At 41.1% G+C, this 23,440-nt stretch overlaps 1 protein-coding gene across 1 annotated transcript in view; it reads left to right on the top strand.

Annotated features, from left to right (window-relative positions):
• Nucleotides 1-22,760, top strand: part of IFIH1 (interferon induced with helicase C domain 1) — a 35,000-nt gene extending 12,240 nt beyond the window's left edge. The window contains exons 4-16 of the mRNA XM_026697146.2: nucleotides 483-566; nucleotides 5,506-5,729; nucleotides 7,784-7,994; nucleotides 10,842-11,059; nucleotides 12,566-12,682; nucleotides 14,977-15,100; nucleotides 15,214-15,444; nucleotides 16,583-16,839; nucleotides 17,403-17,552; nucleotides 18,401-18,562; nucleotides 19,912-20,102; nucleotides 20,875-20,968; nucleotides 21,173-22,760. Of these exons, the coding sequence (XP_026552931.1) occupies nucleotides 483-566; nucleotides 5,506-5,729; nucleotides 7,784-7,994; nucleotides 10,842-11,059; nucleotides 12,566-12,682; nucleotides 14,977-15,100; nucleotides 15,214-15,444; nucleotides 16,583-16,839; nucleotides 17,403-17,552; nucleotides 18,401-18,562; nucleotides 19,912-20,102; nucleotides 20,875-20,968; nucleotides 21,173-21,358 (2,249 nt within the window). The 3' untranslated portion in view covers nucleotides 21,359-22,760. The remainder of the gene's footprint in view (nucleotides 1-482; nucleotides 567-5,505; nucleotides 5,730-7,783; nucleotides 7,995-10,841; nucleotides 11,060-12,565; nucleotides 12,683-14,976; nucleotides 15,101-15,213; nucleotides 15,445-16,582; nucleotides 16,840-17,402; nucleotides 17,553-18,400; nucleotides 18,563-19,911; nucleotides 20,103-20,874; nucleotides 20,969-21,172) is intronic.
• The last annotated feature ends 680 nt before the right edge of the window (nucleotides 22,761-23,440 follow it).

Genomic DNA, 23,440 nt, shown 5'->3' on the forward strand with positions numbered 1-23,440 from the left:
TGGTAGAGTGCTTGGGCCTCCTAAGGCGCCCCTCATTTGAGTTGGCCACACCCACCCTGGCTACGCCCACCCCAGTCCTGTGAGGTCAAACAGAACCCTGATGCGGCCCTCAATGAAATTGAGTTTGACATCTCTGATATAGGCATATATAAATAGATTTTGATTCCTCATATTTGATTCCTCACGAGAGATCCACATGCCTGAATATGATTCAAGTTTGTGTCCCAAGTGTCTGAACTAGTAAAACTCACAGAAAATATAAACAGGAAAAAAAAAACATTTTGAACATTCATAAGTTTTCAGTTGTGCTTTAAACATTTCATAGCAGTTTCTGCCTCTCTTACACTATTAGAAACACCTACTTATTTAATGAGAATAAGATTAAGGAAAGGGATTACATCAAACAGCAAAGTATGTTAAACAGGCAGAAATAACAGTGCATTGTGACATTTACTCTTCTGCTTATATATTTAACCTGCCAGAACCTGATGTCAGTTTGCAAGAAACAAATGCCTGTGATGTGGATGCAAGCTTTGGACAGATGAACCTTTACAGTGATGATTCAGGTAGGACTTTTTCCCCTTGTACTCTGGTAAGCATGAAATGAAATTAGAAGCATATGCTCAGTCAACTTTTTCTTGCGATAGAAGCTTTGTGTTCAAGGCCAAATGGTAGCAGGATCGGGAAGTGGGGGCTGCTGAGTTCTTTAATTTATGTTACTGCTTCCTCTGCCTACAAAAGTGTAAGTTGTCTGAACCATCTCCGTTTGTAGCTCGCAGACTCTTTCTGCCCAACGGTGCGTGCTTCAATTCTCCCATAATCCACATTGGTCATACTATGTGGTTTTTGCAGCCTGTAACTTTTCTTTTCTCTCTGATCACTTTGCCTTTTGATTTTAGCTGCAGGTTTGCTAGCTAATCCATTCACAATGTTATTTTATTTTATTTTCATTGATTTGATTGTCACTTATAACAGGGGTCTTCAAACTTGACAGCTTTAAGACTTGTGGGCTTCAACTCCCAGAGTTCCTCCTCCAGTCATGTTAGCTCAGGAATTCTGGGAGTTGAAGTCCACAAGTATTAAACTTGCCAAGTTTGAAGGCCCTTGGCTTACAAGATAATAGGTATAAGTATAAACATGAGTAAGAATACAGGAAATAGGTATGAATAAATGGGGAAGTGGTAGGCACAGAAAAAGAATGCTGCAACCTGGGTAACCAAAGCACAAGCCAATGTAACCCAGATCATCTGCTTTGAGTGATCATGGTCACGATCCTTGCCCAAATTTATCCATCTCCTATATCTGCCTACAGTCAGAGGGCAGTAAACTTTTCTTCCTAGCAAGCAGGGGTGGGATTCTTCCAGTTCTCACCTATTCGCTAGAACCGGTTGTTAAGATTCTAAGCAGTTCAGAGAACCGGTTGTTAGAAGAAATTACTGGCCTAATCCTGTAAGGAAGGCAGGAAGGAAACATTCTAGTGTTGCTTACAGAAACTGCCTGTCCGTTGACCCTTATTACATTCTTGGCAGGATTAGACTTCCTGTCTCAGGAATGTGGGTGGAGTTTTTTCCCCCTCCTTTGCTGGTACTTTGCTTGTGTGGAGTGATCATTCAAAGTTACAATGACACTGAAAAAAGTGACTTATGACCATTTTTCACACTTATGACTGTTGCAGCATCCCCACAGTCATGAGAGGCCAGGGGAGGAGATGCATGCCTCGATGTGAGTGATAATGAGTTGGCCACGCCCAGCCAATAACATGACCAACAAGCCACACCGACCAACTTAGCCACACCCACAGAATCGGTTGTTAAAAAATTTGAATCCCACCCCTGCTAGCAAGCCTGTATAAGTTTGAGCCCGAAGTATAGAAAAGGTTATGACTTTTGAGCGGGAAAAAGAGAGATGGTAATAAATATTAAGATTACAGAATACAGAATAACGGGAGGGACTTTGGAGGGCTTTTGGCCAGCCCCTGCCCAAGCAGGAGACTATATTATTCTGGACAAATGGCTGTCCTGTCTCTTAAAAACAGCTTCTGAAGACAAGCCTTTCCTCTAATTAATTGTTCTCTCTGTCAGGAAATTTCTCCTTAGTTCTAGGTTGAATCCCTTTGATTCAACCTTTGATAAGTTTCCATCTATTCTTAGCTTGCCCTCAGATGCTTTGGAGAACTCAAATATTGGAAAACTTCTACCATGTCATCATCCCTAGTCTTCCTCTTCACTAAACTAGACATAACCTTTGTCTTTTTTTCCAAAAATGTTTTTTAATCTTTCTCTAATTAACATATTTTCATTTCAACCTTTGATCTATGCATTCTTTTTCCTCACCTTTGTTTTTGTCTCTTTTATTGCCTACCTTTTTAAAGAAAAAAATTAAAAAATATTAGCAGATAGTTTATATGGAAGAGTAATTAGGCCTAGATATAGTTCCATGCTCACTTGATCAAGTTACTATTATTAAAATTAGATTATCTTCAAGTATTGTGGATAGAAAAACAAGAACAATATATATTTGAAGGGAAGACCAGTAGATCTACCACACTTCACATTAAGTGCTGTATACTGGCTGTCTAACCATTAAGTAATTGTGGTGTATCACATTCTGAACAGGCAGTTCTGTTGATTTCTGCACGTTTCAATTTTGTTCTGCACATTTGGAACAAACAATGTTAATTATAGAAGACGGAATAAAGCATTAAACCTGGGGATCATGATAGCATGTGTTTTTTTATCTTAAAATGGCCTTAGCTAATAATATAGCTAAAGTATAGCTAAAATGTACACTGAAGTGGTTTTCAGAAAACAGTCTACATCTATCTAGCTATCTCCATTCTTTATTCCAGGACTTGGGAACTTATAGCAGGAAACAGTTTAGTTAAAAGTTTATGGCACTTGACCAGTTGTGTTGCTATTTTAAACTTGTATTGTCTAACAAAAATATCAGAACAATTCTAGAAAAAAAGAAAATCATTGTAGCACTACTGTAATAGATATCATTCACTCAGAGTCCCTAATAATGTTGTAAATAACAGATTCACTTTGGATAGCTCCATATAAGTCATACATAGGAGATGCCATTATTTCTTGACAGTTGTAGCATCATTATGGATTACACAGAATCCAATCTATAGTAGACCTTCTCCCCTCTCACATAAGTTACACAGTAGAACCAATAGTCACAACCGTAATTCGTTCCATAGCCCAATTTGGTCATGACCGGAAGCAAGACTGACTGAGCATGCGCTTACAAAAAAAAATGGCGTGGAAGGGGAAATCAGCCACAGTCAGGTTTGATCACCACCCAATTTTTGAACCGTGACCAAATTCAAAAATGTTGTGAATTTTTTGGTCGGATCCCTATTTGGTTGTGGTCAGAAGTGTTCATGACCAGAGGTTCTACTGTATAGGCACTACATGTCATGGTGGCGCAGTGGTTAGAATGCAGTACCACAGGCTACTTCTACTGACTGTCAACCTGCCTGCAATTTGGCAGTTGAAATCTCACCAGGTTCAATCAGCCTTCCATCCTTCTGAGGTCAGTAAAATGAGGAACCAGATGGTTGGTGGCAATATGCTGACTCTGTAAACTGCTTAGAGAAGATTGTAAAGCACTGTGAAGCAGTATATAAAGTCTAAGTGCTATTGCTGTCTTGTAATAGTTAATGAGAAAGGCATGAACCAGTGTCAGTAACTCCTGCAGTAACTTCACCCCAAGAAAGGTATGAACTTTTGGGCTATCATTTTTCAGAGAAGGTGGCACCGCCTTAGCACGTGGTAACCTTTGTAGCTTAGAGATTAGGAGGGCATTTCTGTGTAAGGTTTCCTCCAGAAGAATGGTCTTCTCGAATTCAGGTTCACTGATACCTCATTCGGTGCTGATAATTATCCATTTAACGCATCTCTGTGAGAGAATAGGAATAATAATAGCACTTAGACTTATATACCGGTTCATAGTGCCTTATAGACCTCTATAAGCGGTTTAAAGAGGCAGCATATTGTCCCCAACAATCTGGCTCCACATTTTACCAACTTCAGAAGGATGGAAGCCTGGGTTCAACTGCTGGCAGTTGACGGAATTAGTCTGCAATACTGCATTCTAACCACTGTGGCACCATAGCTTTCTAATAGCCAGAGAGGATATCAGGATATTGGGAAGAAGGAACAAAGTGGCCACAGACACATTCCTAACATTGAGGCTGGGCCACAAATTGGACAATTTTTCCAATAGAAGTGGTGATTATATAACAGCAGAAAAGATTTCTTGGATGATAATTTTCTGTAGCTGAAATAAAGCAAGCAGCTCTAATTAGATGTCCATTAGGAAGTATTATGCAAGCTTCAGTAAGTGCTGTTAGCTTAGTTAGCTTTTAATGGAATTAGCTGTACAAAAAGGTATGGCCATTCCTTATCAACCTAGTATAATAGACTTGCAGGGCTGGTGCATTGTGCAACAAGGTCACATAGTGTAATAAGATTGGGATTGGATTAGGGACTTTTGTCCTCACTGTGAGTTGTGTTACGGGGGGCGGGCGGCACGAAGGGAGGCTCAGCCAATCTCATTGTACACATGTTGTACTCTGACAGTAAAGATAATAATAATAATTATTATCCTATCTATAAATATCGTTATGATGATTTTCCTGATGATTGGCCTACATTGACAATTTTACCAGAAATAATATTTTAAAATATCAGATATTTTTCTGGTAATTTTTCTCTCATTCCAGTCTATTTTCTATATTCTGTCTATGTTTAGAATATGATAATATTTTACACATATGTTTTAAACCATAATTATAGTGTCAGCCCTGAAACTGGCAAGACAGTGGCCATCTTTCTATTCCACTGGGGTTTCTGTTTTCTTCTTTTCTTCAAAGCTTTAGTGCTGACACCGACTGGAGATGAGGGATAGGGAGAGGGGAGGCGTAGAGATCGCTGGGGTGCTATAACCAAAACAGCATTCTTTCCCTTGGGAACCAAGGTCATGCGTACAGGTAGTTGGGAGGTGGAGACTGGAATCATCCATCATTTGGGCTGTATGCTGATTGGACTATGTGACTGATGCCTTGGGGGAAGTGACCAACGTTTACTTTTAATTAAGGGGAAAACTGGTGTGACTTTAGAGCCGGTTTTCATCAGCATTGTGCCAATATGACATGCCCTAATAAAATGTTCTTTGAGGAAACCTCAGGCCTCAGAGTTCTTTCATGGGGGGGGGGGGGTATTAGTTGGAATCCTGACATATAGATTTTAAAGTTTTTAAACTGTCATTATAAGTTTTAAAGTAAACAGATTAACAGAGCCGGAAGGGACCAATTTCCAGCTTCTGGTCCAACTCCTGCTCAACCAGGAAACCCTATATATACCATTTCAGATAAATGGTTGCTCATTCTTGTCTTCAAAACCTCCAGTGTTGGAGCACTTACTAGGAGAAATCATCATAATTTCTTTTTTTTATTATTATTATTATCAATGATTTGTACTTTCCATTCCTCTGCAGATCATGTTGAAAGTAGAGATCAAAGACCTTCCTCTGAACAAGAGCTGAGTCTGAGAGACTATCAGATGGAAGTGGCCAAACCAGCTTTGGAAGGGAAAAATATTATTATATGCCTTCCCACAGGCACTGGCAAGACTCGAGTTGCCGTTTACATTGCCAAAGACCACTTAGATAAAAAAAGAAAAGCAAAAGAGTGTGGAAAGGTTATAGTTCTTGTCAACAAGGTAAACCATCCGGTGATAAACGGTAACTATCAGCAGTTGCTGGTGTCCATGGTGACATCAAGATGGGAGTTCTGGGCTCCGCTTAGCAGAATGAAGGGTGAAGTCCCAAAGGGTAAAAATGTTCCCCCTTAGACTTTCCCCTCCCCTGAGCTACCTGGATGTCGTTTATTGAATCAAATGTATTGTGGCTGCCTGCTCCAGAAGGCTCTCAGCAGAACCTTACAACATTTTGCAAAGATCAAAATCATTTCTGTGATTCATTGAATTATCAATTATTAATTAACTATTAATTGCAAGTTCTGAAAAGGACAAATTCTATACTGATCTGAAGAGCCTCCACACGTCTTCTCTTTGTGTATCTTCCAGACTGACTTTCAGTGGGAATAGCTAAGCAACTATCACTTGGTTTTGTAATCCTTAAGTGAAATCAAGTGCATAAATCATGTATCACAATATTTTTTATTTTATTTTTTTTGCCTTTGTGGAGCTGGGGTAGGCGTGGCCTGCATTTGGCCCACAGGTCACCAGTTTGACACCCCTAGCATAAATGAAGGATGCAGCTGTTCATGCTGGCCTTTCCTCAGAGGACTGGAGGAAATTCTGCCTCTGTTTGCTTAAGTATATAACTAGAGCTCTTTGGTTGATCTGGAAAATATGCAGGAGTCCTAGTTGCACGAAATTTTTTGTACTTGTGTTGATGTCCTGTTACTAGGCTTAATTATTGGATACATATTTACTTACCAAATTCCTATCTCACTGCCTCCTGAACAGATTATCGGCAGAATATAACAAAGTAAAACACAAGACATCTACCAAAAGACCAATACCTATACCCACTAACAATAATTAAATGACATCACCACTACAAACACTCTCCAGAAGAGTCCTGTCTTTCTTCTTGAAAATGAAAGACATCAGAGCTAAAGCAATCCCCAAAGGGAGGACCAGCCCAGAGGCCCAACTCCCTACAGTTGAAAAAAAATGCTTTGGAGAACCCTCAACCTTCCCAAAATGGGAAACAACCAGCTGCTTTTCTCAGCACCATCAGATTCTCCCATAGAGAAAGGCAGCAATGCAAATAACTTGAGGCTGAGCCTACAGGTCTTTTAAATTTAAAAAAGGCTCTCTGAATTGGATTTGGAAGCTAATAAAGAGTCAGTGCAGGACCCTTCCCCATAGGACATCATATGATCCCACCAACTACTGCTGGTGAGCACTAGGCCGCTGCATTAGGCACCTGTTGAACTTTCTAGGCTGTATGGTAAAGGTAGCCTCACACAGAGTATGTTGCACTAATCTAAATAACATACAAATAGCAATAGCATTAACACTTATATACCCTGCTTTATAGTGCTTTACAGCCCCTTCTAAGTGGTTTACAGAGTCAGCCTATTGCCCCCAACAATCTGGGTCCTCATTTTACCCACCTCAGAAGGAGGGAAGGCTGAGTCAACCTTGAGCCTGGTGGGATTCGATCTGCCAAATTGCAGGCAGCTGGCTAGAGGCAGAAGTAGCCTGCAATTACTGCACTCTAACCCCTGCGCCACCAAGGCTCTTTGCACCACCTACTGATACAAGGGTGTGAGCCACTGGAATAAAGTCCTCCCGTCTCAGGTAAGACCACAATTGGTGCACCAGGCCAGAGTTGGGTAAAGGTATTTCTGGCCACAGTTCCCATCTCTTGATCAACCCAGGAGGCATAAGTAAACATTACAATAACCAAAGAGCTTTATGTAAGCAGCCTTTCTCATAGTGGCTTCTTCTGGATAATTGGATTTCAGGTCCTCTCATCAAAGGCCATGCTTGCTGGAGAACTGGAGGGGGAAAATGTTGGTCTAAGCCACGGGTGTCAAATTTGACTCTGTCATGTGACATATCGAGACCTATTGCCTTTGCAGAACTGGGGTGGGCATGGCCTGTGCGTGATGCATCCAGCCTGCAGGCCGTCAGTTTGACATTCCTGGTTCACTGTCATGAACATCTGTTTAATTATATCCTTCTCTCTCTCTCTCTCTGTCTCTCTCTCTCTCTCTTTCTATCTATCTGGAAAACAGGTGCCATTGGTGGAACAGCATTTAGAAAATGAATTTGGTCCCTATTTGAAGCATTCGTACCGAACAATAGGACTAAGTGGGGCGTCTCAGCTGAAATTTTCATTCCCTGAACTAATTAGAGATTATGATGTGATTATTTGTACAGCTAAGATCCTAGAGAATGCATTGGAGAAAGTGTATGAAGATGATGAAGAAAAAGTCCAGTTATCAGGCATGTATAAACAGCTGTGTAGATCCAAATACCAAATGTATTACAGCAGAAGTAAGCAAGCTGCAGTCCACCTACAGAACGTCTTATTTCACACACACACACACACACACACACACACCATAATAACCACCAACTCATGTCACCAATATTCATGTTGTATGATTTCTACTTGGAGAACCCTCAAAAGGTGCAAGGTGTATCTATTAGTCTTCACAAAGTTTAATATATCTTTTGAGCATATAGGCCTCCTCCCAACAAATGCATTTTTAAAAGATATCAGTCCCATTTCCTACAGCATAACTAGAATAATAATGCTTGCCGCTGATGGAGATTGAAAATCACACCAAAAATAGTACGGTCCTAGGTGAAAAATAACCCACCCTGTATCCTTCAAAAACACATTTGGTCCTAGCTGCCTCTTTCATTTGTGAAGGACTGCCAAGCCTAGGCATCAGTCTAGAAAATGTTTATAGGCTAAATTAGGGATCCATATCAGGTTCCTTCAGAAAATGTCCCCTCCATTTGTGGCTGTTTGTTGAGAGAGGAAGAAAATACTTCAGGCAGCCTTAGCATGGACCCAAGAGACAAAAGTGTACTTCAAGTAGAGAAACTCTGAGACAGCTCAAGGTTGACTCAACTTTCCATCCTTCTGGGGTTGGTAAAATGAAGACCCAAATTGTTGAGGGCAATAGGCTGACTGTAAACCGCTTAGAGGGGGCTGTAAAGCACTATAAAGCGGTATATAAGTCTAAGTGCTATTGCTATTGCTATGTCCAATGATTGAGGTTTCATTCCAGCCACTTCTTCTAGGCTACAGATTCTGCAGCCTGCCATGGAAGTACAGATAGTCCTTGTTTATCAACCACAACTGGAACTGGAAACCCAGTCATTAAGTGAAAGAGTCACTAAATGAAACCATAACTGCTTATAAATCTTGCTACAGCTTTCTTTTGCTTTGCAGACCTGCAGAGGTCTTGTTTAATTAATTAATTATTTAATTTGCTGTCATGCAACTCTTAACTGCAAATACTGCTACTTCATCACCGTTGTAACTGCAAACTGTTGTTGAATGAGGACTATCTGTCAAACCTCTTAAAGTTCTACATGGGAGGATTAATGGATAGGCACTATATACTGAGAATTTGGCATGGTTTGGAAGACTCAGTCTCTCATTGATGTACATATGGATAGGCGCTATAGCAAAAGAACTTTGCAGAAATTCCTTGGATTGGCTAAAGCCATGTTGCTCTGGGAAATAGTAGTCGCAGATTCAGCTTGGCTGTTGTTGCTTTTAAGTGTTTTTCTGCAGATCAATTCTTGATGAGAACTAGCCACTTGCTCTTCTCTCCATCTTCCCTCAGCCAAAAGAATTGCCAGTTAAACAAAGACACAGCCGAGGAATCTTAACCTAACTTCCAGATGGTTTAAGTTTTTGCTGACTGAAACGTCTTCTCCTGATGATACTGCCAAATATGTTTTATATCATAAGTAATTGTTCAAGTCAATAGTCCCAATCACGTAAAGCAAAAATGTCCCAGCCTGCTAGACTCTCTGTTAGACTTCAGTACAATTCCCCCCCTCCCCAAAGGTACTATACACACATTTGAATGAATATGGAATTCCCTTGTAAAAAAGATATTTTAATTGCAGGACTTCTAAGACCCTGTCTGGCCAAACACATTTACTGACCTCTGCAGTTCTATGTACTAAATGTGTAAAGGATCTGTAAATAAGCAGAGACCACATAGACTTTCAGAGGTTAGTATTGGCTTACCCATGATCTCCATCTGTTCAGTTCTGGTATAGGAATAGCATCAGGCTATTATCTGTCTGTATATTTAGAAGTATATCCCACCATTTGAATACACCGTGTAAAACGACTCGAAAGCAAGCAAGAAATGTTAAGAAAAGCAAGGAGCTGATGTTACCAGTAGAAGAAGACACCTGTAGCTCAGAGTTGAGCTGTGGACTCCTTGATGCTCCCTGAGCTTGGCTGTTTGCTTGCAGATGTTTCATTATTACCTAACTAGATAACATCATTAGTGCTAATGATGTGTGGTTTGCTCCCTGTTTGGATATAGTAGTGTGCTAGTATTGTGGAGGTGCAGTTTTCTTCTTGTAGTTCTTTGATTAGAATATTGTTTTCTGCTTGATTGTCTCCTTAGTAGTTCCTTCATTAGGGTTTGGGACAGGGGTATCAAACTCAAGGCCCAGGGGTCAGGTCTGGCCCATGGGGTGCTTAGATCTGCCCCGCTAGGCTGCCCTGGAAACAGCAACCTGGCCCGTGGTGCCTCCTCTTTCAGTGAAAACTGAGGTCAAGCACCCGTTTTCACTGGCAGAGGATTGCAAGAGGCCATTGCAGCTGAAAACCGAGCTCGGGAGCCCATTTTCGATGGCAGAAGCCTCGGGCCACAGGCACCGTGACACGAGCTATGTCAAGCTGGCCACACACATCCCCCTCAGGTCAAGCATAACCCTGATGCAGCCCTCAATGAAATTGAGTTTGACACCCTTGGTTTAGAGGGTATTAGGATATAACAGTACCCAATTCACGTAAATTCTAAGGAAACAAAGAAGCAGAAAACAATACCCTAATTAGGGAACCACTAAAAAGAAGACCACACTCCTCCACCAACACTGGCAGGCCAAGCTACTCTATTTAAACAGGAAGCAAACCACAAACCCACTACCACTGATGATGTTACCTAGTCGGGCAATGAAATGCCTACAAGGAAACAAACAACCACATTCAAAGGACTCACAAGAAACAGTCTGATCAAAAGCAAAGTAGTTTGTTATACTACAGTGCATATGAGCTACAACCAATTTGCACAACATGTCTTCTAGTGTTCTCCTTGATGATCATTGACGAATGCCATCATACCCAGAAAGAAGCTGTCTATAACAATATAATGCGTTACTACTTAAAAGAAAAAAGAGGAAATGAGAAGCGAAAGAAAGAAGGAAAACCACTGGTGGCTCAGCCTCAGATTTTGGGGCTGACAGCCTCACCCGGAGTGGGAGGTGCAACGACTCATTCAAAAGCAGAGGAACATATTCTAACAGTAAGTTATACACGATCATAGAACTGTGGCAAATATTTTGCAAGAGCAAACTTTATCATTGCTGGTTATAAAGTGCGAGATCTTGCTTGGAGCAGAGAGTTTGCTTTCACATGGGAAATCAGTCAACACCTTTGAGGAGTTATTACCAAAGCTACTAAGAATTTGCCCTGGGTTTGCGTGGTCCTACAAGGAGTAATATATGTAATTTTCTTTTTATTTTTTAGACTGACATCCTAGTTTTCCTCCTGGACCTTAAGGGTGTATGTATTGCAGTTTGGGATTTGGCAGGAACTATTGAGAGAGCCTAGCCCTGGAAGTTTATAAATCATGATTCATAATTTGGTGAGACACATGAATCCAGACACTGTGACTCATTTAAATTGTATAACCAAATAAAACCAGGGTTTTGCAAGTTATAAACCTAGCTATCGCTGCTCTAAATGCAAGCAAAATGAATATGGATTTTAGAAATAATTCTGATACAGGTAGTCCTCAAGTTACAACAATTCACTTAGCAGCCGTTCAACATTACAACAGCACTGACAAAAATTACTTATGACCGTTTTTCACACTTTGGAGCCTCCCCACAGTCATATGACCAGATTTCAGACGCTTGGCTGCTGACTTGTATTTATGACACTAGCAATGTCCCAGGGGTCATGTAATCACCTTTCCTTCTGACAAGCACACTCAATGGGGAAGCCTGATTCACTGACCAACCTTGTTATTAACTTAACCACTTAATAGGTTGCATTCTGAGGCGTGACTGTCTCCAAGCAACACTATCTTGAATCTGCTTGAGAGGCAAAAGTCGAACTACGGCAAAGCCATTCACAATAGTCAGGAGGATCCTTTGGTGTGCTGCTGCTGAACATGTTACTGTCTAGGCCAGGGACGTCAAAACGTAAGGCCTGTGGGCCACATCGAGCTCGCGGGATGCTTAAATCTGGCCCACGGGGCTGGCTTGGAAAAAGGATTGGCCCGCAGTGCCTCTGCTAGTGAAAATAGGGTGTGGGGAGCCCGTGAGCAGACCCCCCCCCGTTCCTTGTTTTTGGCCTGGATGGCCTCCTGCAACACTCTGCCATCCAAAATGGAGCACAGGTTCCACATGCAACCCTCCTGTGCTCCGTTCTGGCCAGCAGGGTGTTGCAGGAGGCCGTGTAGGCCAAAAACAGGCCCTGTTTTGGTTGGCAGAGTGCTGCAGGAGACATCTGTCCCATCTGCCATCCATCCCATCTCCCCACCACCACCAGCCAGCCCGCAGAGGACAACTACAATGCTGACCCGGCCCTCAAAGAAATCCAGTTTGACACCCCTGATTTAGGCTAACGTGCCTTAAATGTATCCCTCTCAAGAAACAATCGAAGAGATGCTCAAGGGTGGCTCCTCAGGTGCTTCTGCACCAGTAAGCAATGAAAAGTCACCGTTAAGGTTGTATGCCATTTGCTTCCAAAACGCCGCCCACACTTAACCATCCCATAACTTAAATAACTTTCCTTCCTCTAGATATGTGCCAACCTGGATGCAGATGAGATTGTGACTGTTCAAGAGCACAGCGCGCAACTGCAACATCAAGCAAAAGAGCCTCTTAAGAAATTTGAGATTACAGACGACAAAAAGGAGGTATGGATTTTTGTTGTGCTTTATGTGATCATGTAACTATAGCCAGGGGTGGGATCTGACAGGGTTAACTACCAGTTCGGTCATTTACAAGGTTCGGTGATTTACGATGTGCTTCCCTGCACGCTGTGAGCCTCATGCGTGTAAATCGTCATCGGCACGCTGCGTGCAGAGAAGCAGCCTTTCAAAAAGGCCCTTTTTCCTGCTTTTTAAACTGCAGCTGTGCCTCGTTCGGCAGCTGAAGTTGAAAAATCAGGAAATAAAGATCAGATAAGAGCCCGGGTGGGTGGGTGGGCAAAAAGATCAGCAGACATAGAACAGGTTCTTTGTCTGCTGCTCTTCAGAGCTACCAGTTCTACAGAGGTGGACAGAACCGGTAGAAACCCACCCCTGACTATAGCATTCTGTATGGCTCCTTATTTTTATTTATTAAAAAAAGACACACTACAGATGTTAGCTTACTCTTTCAGAAACGAAAGTTCTCCTTTTTCTTCATGAGAAGAACTCAAACCTCGAGGAAGATTCCATCTTGGTTCTTTTTGTACCCGTAGCCCCTAAAAAGAAAAACATATGTGACAGATTGCACATAGGACCATAGGGAGATAGGAGTAAATGGTCCTCCTGGAGCTATGGCGCACTGGTTAGAATGCAGTATTGCAGGCTGATTCTGTCCGCTGCCAGGAGGTCGATCCTGAAGGGCTCAAGGTTGACTCAGCCTTCCGTCCTTCTGAAGTCGGTAAAATGAGGACTCAAATGGTTGGGTGTGTGTGTGTGTGTGTGTCTATGCTGACTCTGTAAACTGCTTAGTGCTGTAAAGCAGAGGTTCCCAACCCCTGGGTTGTGGCCCACTAATGGGACATGAGCTGTTCAGAACTGCGACACAAAAGCTGCAGGCGAGCATGTGTGCACACGCACATGTTTCAGTTGCGCAAGCAATGAACACATGTACCCACAGCTCACACAAATGGACTGTGCACCCGTGCATGCGCTTGCTAGCTGCTTACACAGAACTATCGCCTTTCCCTCTCCCCCGCCATTCCACAAAGCTGTAAAAATTGGGGAACTCTGCTGTAAAGCGCTATAGAGCAGTAAGTTTAAATGCTATTGCTACTGTAAAAATCATAAAGGTAGGAAAGTAAGAAACAAATACAACTAAAAAATAAAACATTTCAGTGAACCACCTTCTCTCTCCCACATTATACACAAGAAAATATCCTGCTAGGTCATTCCATTCCTCCAACCTCTTATGTATGACCGTATTCATATTGTTCAAAGGTCATACAGTAGAACCTCGGGTCATGAACACTTCTGACCATGACGAAATCGGGTGCTGACCAAAAAAATCTGCTAAATGTTTCACTCTGGTCAACCCCAGGTGGCAATCAAACAAGCCACGGCTATTTTCTCTGCTGTGCCTTTTTTTTTTTTTTTTTGGTCCAGATATGCACAGTCAGCCTTGCTTCCAGTCACGACCAAATTGGGTAGCGGTCACGACCGGAGGTTCCTCTGTATTTGACACTGAGACTGGAGACTGTTGCCCCACTCATCTAGTTAAGATTTGTTTTTAATATTACTCCTCCCGAAATGTGAGATGTTTTCATTTCCTTTCTCAAATTTCATTAGTTTTCATTATATGTAGGCATACAATTGATTGCTTCAGGGATCCCCAACCCCCAGGCCGTGGTCCACTATTGAGCCGTGAACTGTTCAGAACTGGGCTGTGGAAGCAGCGGGTGAGCTTGCACAAGTATGGGTGCATCCCCTCTTGCATAAGTAGCGTGCAAGCAGTGTGTGCGCTTACCAGCCATTAGCACGGTTCACAAGCCAGTTGGGTTTATTACGAGCATCCTGAAAAATCATGCTAGGCCTTATTTTCTGGTTGGGTCTTATTTTTTGGGAAACACGATAGAAGGCAGAAACTACAGGAGATAGACAGGATCTCAAATAACAAGGCCCTATGCCGGTTCACAAACCAGAAAGGTTGAGGGACTCTGGATTCATTGATCTGCTATGATGCAATGTTTCTACTATTTTCCTCAATTGTAAATTAAATCAAGATTTACTGTGATTTTGGTTGAATATCTATTTAACTGGAGAGTTTCCTAACAAAATTTAGATATGGGATGGTGTGAGGATTTTTTCCTGAGTGGGGTGCAGGTATTAGACTAGTTTTCCAAACTGCTGAACATCCCAGAGTAAGTTGGGACAGCGAGATGGGCAGTATAAAAATGTAAGAAATGGGCAAAGATCCCTTCTAATCTTACAATTGTTCACTAATGTTGTGCTTTATATTTTAGGATCCATTTAGAGAGAAACTCATAAACATTATGACTGAGATTCAAGGCTATGGCCAATTCAGTCCAAACACTGATTTTGGATCACAGGCCTATGAACAGTGGGTAATTCAGGAGGAAAAGAAAGGTAATGTTTACATTCGATTACTACATGGTTATAATACATTGCTAAACTATATGGCTGGAGTTTTCCTTAGATCTTTGCTTGCTTGTTTTCTCAGTGCTTGTTCTGTTTTCTAGCTGCCAAGGAAGGAACTCGTAAAGAACGGGTATGTGCAGAACACTTGAAGAAATACAACGATGCCTTGCTGATTAATGATACTACCCGAATGATTGATGCCTATAACCATCTGAAGAACTTTTATGAGGAAGAAAGGAACAGAAAGATGGCAATGGATGAAGATAAGGAAGATGAAGTCACAGCCTCACAACTAGATGAAACTGATACACGTCTGATAGAGTTGTTTTATGGTAAGCATGAGCCATTTGGGATTTCCTGTCTACACTTTTACAAATAAATGTACACTATTAAAATGAGAACCAAAATTTCTTGCGGTTGGATCATTAAGTAAGGCTGGTCTGTAACAAGTGGCTTGATCACGCTCCACATGAATTTTTCATTCATGTTTATAAAATTTCTGGTTTTCATTAAAACTGGGGATATAAACTTCCTAATTTTCTCAACTGCTATTTTAGCTGAAACTCAGGGAGGAGTAATTTAGGAAGTTCTGTGGATAGAGATTTGGGCAAGCTGCCTTCTTATTCTCAAGGCTATTAGCCTGATTTAATTATAACTATAAACCATGTGCTCCCAGTGTAAGCAGGTAGGAGTCTAAGGGTTAGGTTTCTCATAGCTTACTACTTTTAGGTAAATCTACACTACTACTGTTTGCTGTGAACATATCCAGACAACAGAGCCTCTGTCAGTCTCTGTTGTGTAAATTATATTAGTTCCCATTATGGTTCCAGGTGCAATTCAAATCACTGTTTATTACCTATAAAGCTCTAACATGGCATAGGGCCTTGTTATTTGAGATCCTGTCTATCTCCTGTAGTTTCTGCCTTCTACTGTGTTTCCCAAAAAATAAGACCCAACCAAAAAAAAAGCCCTAGCATGATTTTTCATCATGCTCGTAATAATAAGCCTACTCCCAAAATAAGCCCCAGTTAAGATTGTCAGCCCTGTGGTGGGCATGGCCAGTAAAGGAGAAAGTGAGCACATGGGGGCTGTTGGTGTCCAGCAGCAGCCTACTGGCCTCTTGGCCAGCACACTCTGGGGCTGCGCAGCCCGCACGGTGCAGGTGAGTCCATGCGATGTGACCACCAGGCCAGTCCTCCAAGCAGCAGGTGGAGGAGGAGGCGCGGGGGAGGCACGGGATCAGGCCCACCAGATGCACCGCCCAGCCACCCACCCACTCCATCCCACCCTCTTGTCTTTGTTTGGCGCTGTTGCAAATGGATGATGGTCTTTTTGAACATGATCTGCTGATTCTTTCGGATATTTTGAACAGCAATCAGTGTCAGCCAGCACGGCTCATAATAACATCCTCTAATTCTTTCAAAACATAATTACTTAAATATTTTATTCTATTTACATTTGTTCCTGAAGACAAACAAAGAGAGCTGGAAGAGTTAGCACAAAACCTACAATATGAAAATGAAAAACTAACGAAGTTGCGCGCAACTTTAATGCAACAATTCACAAAGAACAATGAACCCAGAGGAATTATTTTCTCAAAAACTCGTCAAAGTGCATTTGCTATCTATCAATGGATTAATGATAATCCCAAATTTGAAGAAGTTGGAGTGAAGGCTCACTACCTCATTGGTACAAGACATAATAGTGAATTTCAGCATATGACTCAGGTAAAACAAAAATATAAAGTCTATTGCCAGATTTTCTTTATTTTTCAATTGTGTAGGTCCCCAACTCCCGGTCATAGCCTCCTACCAGATCATGGCCTATTTGGATCCGGGCCATGCAAGAAGTGGGCTAATGTACCGCACAAGTGGCTCTCCAAAGGCTTCTCGCGTGAGTGAGCTGTGCTTGTGCATTTGTCAGAGCTACAGCTCTACTGTATTTGGATAATCTGGATATGTTGGAAATAGCAATGAATAGGAATGAACCAGATTTACTCCACGGAGCCCTTGGTGCTCTCTGAGCTTGCTGGTTTTCTTGCAGACATTTCATTACCCAACTAGGTAACATCATCAGTGCTGACAATTTGTTCTTCCTGCTTAGGCGGGGGAAACCTGTGGCAGCTTTATATATGTTTTTTTTTAAAAAAAATTGCTTTACAATTGCCTTCAATTCAAAACATAGTTTGTGACATTTGAGATCTGAGAACAAATGCTTCATGACTTAACTCAAGTTGTAAGAGTTGTGCTGTCATTCCATTCATGAATGTAACAACAACATGTTTCTACAGAATGAACAAAAAGATATCATTCAAAAGTTCCGTACTGGCAAAATCAACCTACTAATTGCTACTACCGTAGCAGAGGAAGGCCTGGATATCTCACAGTGCAACATTGTTATACGCTATGGTCTTGTTACCAATGAAATAGCGATGATTCAGGTAATGTTCCAACCGTCCCGTGCTTTTTTGCCTGTAAGTTTATCAGATAATCAGATTACCATCTTCTGCTTTAACCACAACACCAAAATGGCTCTCTACAGCAACGTAAAAAGCATTTACAATTTCATTCTATCAATAAGGCAAGTTTGCTTATCTCAAGTGCCCAGATATAATATATTTGGGCTTCTGCTCTGTAGCCCATGAAGATATGTGCACCTGTGTATTTTTGTAATTGGGACAAATAAGTTGAGGGAGAGACATTGGTATGGCACAGGAGAAACAGGCAACTCTCTCCCTCCATTTTATCTGAATTCTCCTTTTACCCCATATTTCAACTGCTATTTAAATCAGTTTTAAAATAGATTTTAAATTTTATTGGCAACAGTAAAAAAAAAAACCCTCCCTTTTTACGACTCTGTAGGGTTCGGATAGAGTCTGAGTGGATGGAGCTGAGCATTTACTGGCTGGATTCCCTCCCTGATGCCACACAGTTTGCAGTATATATTTTCTCTTAGCCATAAGAGAGAAACATCTACCGCTACCTCGGATTGAATTCTCAAGCCTTCCGACTGGGAGGCGAGCGTCTTCACCACTAGGCTGTTCCTCAAGCTTTATTAGAAACAGTAACTAAGTTTAATTAATTAAGATTCTGTGTGCCAACTACTGGAAGACATTTTCTGTCGTCTGGATGGGTTGCTAATTTCTGAAAGTACACGACAAATAAATATTGAAATCAAGATTCATATTCCAGCAAAGCTCTTTAACACTTTCCGAGAAGGAGACAAAACACACCTAACTCCTACATGTGAGTTCCTAATTATTTTATTTTAGTTTCTTGTTTCTTCCAGGCTCGGGGAAGAGCTCGAGCTGAGGAAAGCATCTATGTGCTTGTAGCTTCAGGTGGATCGGGAGCTGCTGAACGTGAAAATGTTAATATGTTTCGTGAGAAAATGATGCACCGAGCAATTAAGCGTGTCCAAAACATGCCACATGAAAAGTATTTGCATAAGGTATAAGGCCCACACCATTGGTGTGACCATTTTGGTTCTGAAAATACTTCTCTCCTTTTTTTATTTTATTTTTTGCTTGCTGTTACTTATTTTTGAAAAGCCTTGGTGGGTTTTTTTGTTCAAAAGCGTATGTGAGCTGCTTATTTATTCAGAAACAATCTTTCCTTTGCCTGACTCTTGTCCCCTCCCTTCCCAGGGATGGGATCCGACCGGTATAACTACCGGTTCTGTTGCTCTGCATCGTGCGAGTGCAATTTACGACCTGCTGAGCTGCCCGGACAGCTGAGCAGCGCTGCGTGTGGGTGTGCAGGGGTTGGAAAAGCCCTTTTTTCCTGTTGTTTCAACCGCAGCTGTGCCGCGCAAAGCAGCTACGGTTGAAAAAGCAGGAAATAAAGGACAGGTAAGAGCCCGGGTGGGTGGGTGGGCCAAAACAGCAGCAGACACAGAACCGGTTCTGTGTCTGCTGCTCTTCAGAGCTACCGGTTCTGTGTCTGCTGCTCTTCAGAGCTACCGGTTCTGTAGAGCCGGATAGAACAGGTAGAATCCCACCCCTGTCCCTTCCCCTGTAGAACCAGAGGTGGTATTCAGCAGGTTCTGACCAGTTCTGGAGAACCGGTAGTGGAAATTTTGAGTAGTTTGGGGAACCGGCAAGTACCACCTCTGACTGGAAATATTACAGTATCCTTCCACTGCCACACCCACCAAGCCATGCCCACAGAACTGGTAGTAAAAAAATTTGAATCCCACCACTGTGTAGAACATAGAGATTTCAAGAGAATAAGCTCTTCTGCACATCAAATGCAATGTGATTATGCTCACAAAGGAGAGATTGCCTGCAGAAATCACTTGATTTCTCCCACCCTGTCACAGAGTGGAGATATTGGAGAGAAAGAGATTTCAAGACAGTATTGTCAACTGTTTGCATGGCACACGGTGGCATGATTGCATTGCTTTTCATGTGTACAAGACAGTAAGTGGGCACTTGAGCATTCCAAAAGATAAGGAAGTGGTTACGAGGCAAAAAAAAATAAAAATAAAAAGTCAAAGATGTGAAACTAAGTAGTCTTGTCTCTTCCTGGCTGAAAGCACACTTACAGTCACATGATGTCCCATTTAGCCATTGCTTCACTTAGTGGCACAGTTAGGGTCTTAAACGAGGATGATCGATATTGTAATATATTGTAATGTAATAAAGACATTCAGTATTTAGGCAATTACTTTAAGGCATGAAAAAGGAAAGGGTTTTCTTTTAATTATTCCAATTTTAAAATAATCCAACATGAATTTTCCTGGATGATATGAAATTTTAGTTGGGAGTTATTTCCCAGTTCTGTCCATTCCCTTGCTAGATCAAAGAGCTTCAGCTGCAAAGCTGCATGGAAATGAAAATGAAGGCAAAGAAAGAACAATTTAAACAATGCAAGGAGAACCCCTCCCTGATCATGTTCCACTGCAAAAACTGCAAGGATCCAAAATGCTCAGGAGATGACATTCAAGTTATTTTAAATATGCATCATGTCAACGTTAAAAAGAAATTTGCGTAAGTCCATCTTTGTGTGTGTATCTGTTTGTGTTACAATCAGGGTGTCTTGTCCTGACTGAACACAGAACATCATAGTTGGAAGAGACCATGGAGCAGAGGTTGTATTCAGCAGGTTCTGAGCAGTTCTGGAGAACCGGTTGCGGAAATTTTGAGTAGTTCAGAGAACTGACAAATCCCACCTCTGACTGGCCCCGCCCCGATCTAGACTCTGCTTCCTGAGACCCAGCTGATTGGCTGGGTCTTCTTTTGTTACCCTGCACAGGAAAACGGAGCTGGAAAGCAGGCTAGTGGGGTGGGGAGGGAATGGGGATTTTGCAGTATCCTTCCCGTGCCATGCCCACCAAACCCCACCCACAGAATTGGTAGTAGAAAAAAATTGAATCCCACCACTGACAAGGACAATAGATTCAGGCTTGTGTTGTAAATCCCAGTGCTTTGATTTAGGAAATGTAGCTGGTATTGAACATCATTGCCCCTTCAGCCAGTTCATTTTTTTTTTCATAGCCTCATTTTATTCCTACATCTGACTAGTGAACTTCTAGAGCTCATCACAAAGCTAAATACCACACTAGCAAAAGAGTGAGGATTTCTGGCCTGTAGTCTAGGTGACTCATCCAGCAGATAGGGTTGAATCTACAGGAAGTGTCAGTGATGCTTATCTGGTGAGATTCTGAACTCCTTCCTGCCTATATGAAAAACTAGTCATAATGTCTTCCTTTTTTTAAAAAAAAGAAAAAAGTAAGTAAATTGTTCCATTTTTTCACTTCAGAGACCTTTATATCGTAAGGGAAAATAAGACACTGCGAGCAAAAGAAGCAGATTATCAAACAAATGGGGACATTATCTGTAGGAAATGTGGCCAGGTGAGTGTCAGAATTGATTAATGTAATTCGGGTATCTTTGGGTTAGTCCTGGGTTGGATTCTCCAAATACCTCTAAGCCACCTCTCCCAAAGACATAATCCAATCCCTTTGGATTATGATGATGGCTAGGAATGGGAGTCCAGCAACATCAGATTCTTGTATAGGTATATTCCTAATACGATTTTCTCACTTTTTTTTTTCCAGATTTGGGGAACTATGATGGTATACAAAGGTCTAGATCTTCCTTGCTTAAAAATAAAAAATTTCGTTTTGCATTTCGAAGATAAGAAATGCACCTCAAAGAAAATTTACAAAAAATGGAGTGAACTAGCCATTAATTTTCCAGCTTTCAGTTATGCGGATCATTATATTTCTAGCGAAGCAGATTAAGAAAGGCAAGAGTCTCTAAAGATAGATGGGAACTTTTTCTGCCTTCAGGTTTCCAATGACAAGTTCAAAGAAACCTTTTTCTTCTGTCTGGATGTCTGCAGATATTGCAAAAATACTTTCCACCCCCCCGCCCCCCGGTATCATTCAGGGTTCTGTATTTCTGAATAGCGACAGTTCAGATCTAATTCACTATGTGAAAAGAAAAAAAAATGTAGTTCCTGTGGCTACCCCTCTAACCAGGATGTAAAGTGATTCGGTGTGAGAATTTACTTTTTACTTTAATGGGACTTTCTGCAGTGGACAAAAAAAGCCATGCCAATGTAGAATTATTTTCTTAAACTGCATAAAAGATCAGGAAAAAAAAAGGATTTATTTTAAAACATTTTAAAGAAAATTGGCATTTTATTTTAAAAATGCCAATGCTTTTTGTTACTTAAATGTGCAGCTAATACAAGTAGTCCTTGACTTACAACAGTTCGATTAGTGACTGTTTGAAGTTACAACGCGCTGAGTTACGACCATTTTTCTCACTGATGACCATTGCAGCATCCCCATGGTCACGTGATTTATATTCGGATGCTTGGCAACTGGTTCATACTTATGACCATTGCAGTGTCCCGGGGTCATGTGATCCGCTTTTGTGACCTTCTGACAATCAAAGCCAATGGGGATGCCAGATTCACTTATCAACCCGGTTACTAATTTAACAGTTTCAATGATTCAATTAACAACTGTGGCAAGACAAGTGGTAAAATGGGCAAAACTCACTTTAGGAAATTTCTCACATAAATTTTGGGCTCAGTTATGGTTTTAAGTTGAGGACCACGTACAGATGATCCTCGACTTATGGCCACCATTGAACCCAAATTTTCTCTTGTTAAGTGAGAAATTTGTTAGGTGAGTTTTGCCCCATTTTACAGCCTTCCTTGGCACAGTTGTTAAGTGAATCACTGCAGCTGATAAGTTAATAAGCCGGTTGTTAAGTGAAATCCCCATTGACTTTCCTTCTGAGAAGGTCACAAAAGGTGAGATCCCATGACCTTGGGACACATCAACGGTCATAAATATGAATCAGTTGCCAAGTGTCCGAATTTTGCTCAAATCATCGTGGGGATGCTACACAGGTCATAACAGTGAAAAATAGGCATAAGTCATACTTCAGTACCGTTGTAACTTTGAACAGTCGCTAAACAAAACCGTTGTAAGTCAAGGACTACCTATAACTTTAAGAAAATACCTAACAGAATTATAAAATACAATTGTATTCGATCAAATTTATGCAAAAGACTGTCTTATATTCTGGACTACAGACTATATTACAACATATTTGTATTTTCCCTAGATGTCTCATTCTTTTAAGCACTGAGCAGTTTGAAGTTTAATTTCTATGCTAAATGAAAAAGAACAATCGTGAAATGAGTTTTTGGTTCTCTTTGGGGTCATGGTAGTTTTTTTAAGCTCCATCTCTTTTCCTAGATGACTACTTTATGTGACTAAAATGACTGCACTAAAAGTCTAATGCAATAAGTAAAGTTGTTCTTAACAATACTTGTAAAGAAGTGAGTTAAAAATACAAGCATCTGACGTGATCGTGGATTCCGATACAAATTTATGATGCTTCCACATTTGCCATTGTTATAAAGAATTCAAAAAAACATTGCTGCCTTTGTGTTTTCTCTGCTATTTATTCATATATGTATTTATTTATTTAATTTATTTATTTAACAATATATTTATTGATTTGTTTTTGTAGCACTAACCCATTCACCGGGCAAATACTGATGAATAGAGTTGTGGAAAGCTTTGGATCCAAAGGCCAAAAAAGGCTTTGGTTTCAGAACATATGGATGTGTGTGTGTATGGAAATACTGTCTTTTCTGGCAGCTGCAGAGAGTTGTTGTGTCATCTTGGAAAAAGATGCAGTTGTTGTAAGATGTAAGATGCAGCTGCTTCTATAGTAGGTAGATGCTACATTTCTTTCACTTTGGTCTGTGAAGCACTTTTTTGGATCTGAAGCACTGTATAGTCCAGCTGATACAGCTTGTGTCACTCACAAGTTTCTTTTTGCTGCTTCTTTTTAAA

Source organism: Pseudonaja textilis, chromosome 1, assembly GCF_049901715.1.
Source record: "Pseudonaja textilis isolate UNSWEBS1 chromosome 1, rPseTex1.2, whole genome shotgun sequence".
NCBI classification, from domain to species: domain Eukaryota; kingdom Metazoa; phylum Chordata; class Lepidosauria; order Squamata; family Elapidae; genus Pseudonaja; species Pseudonaja textilis.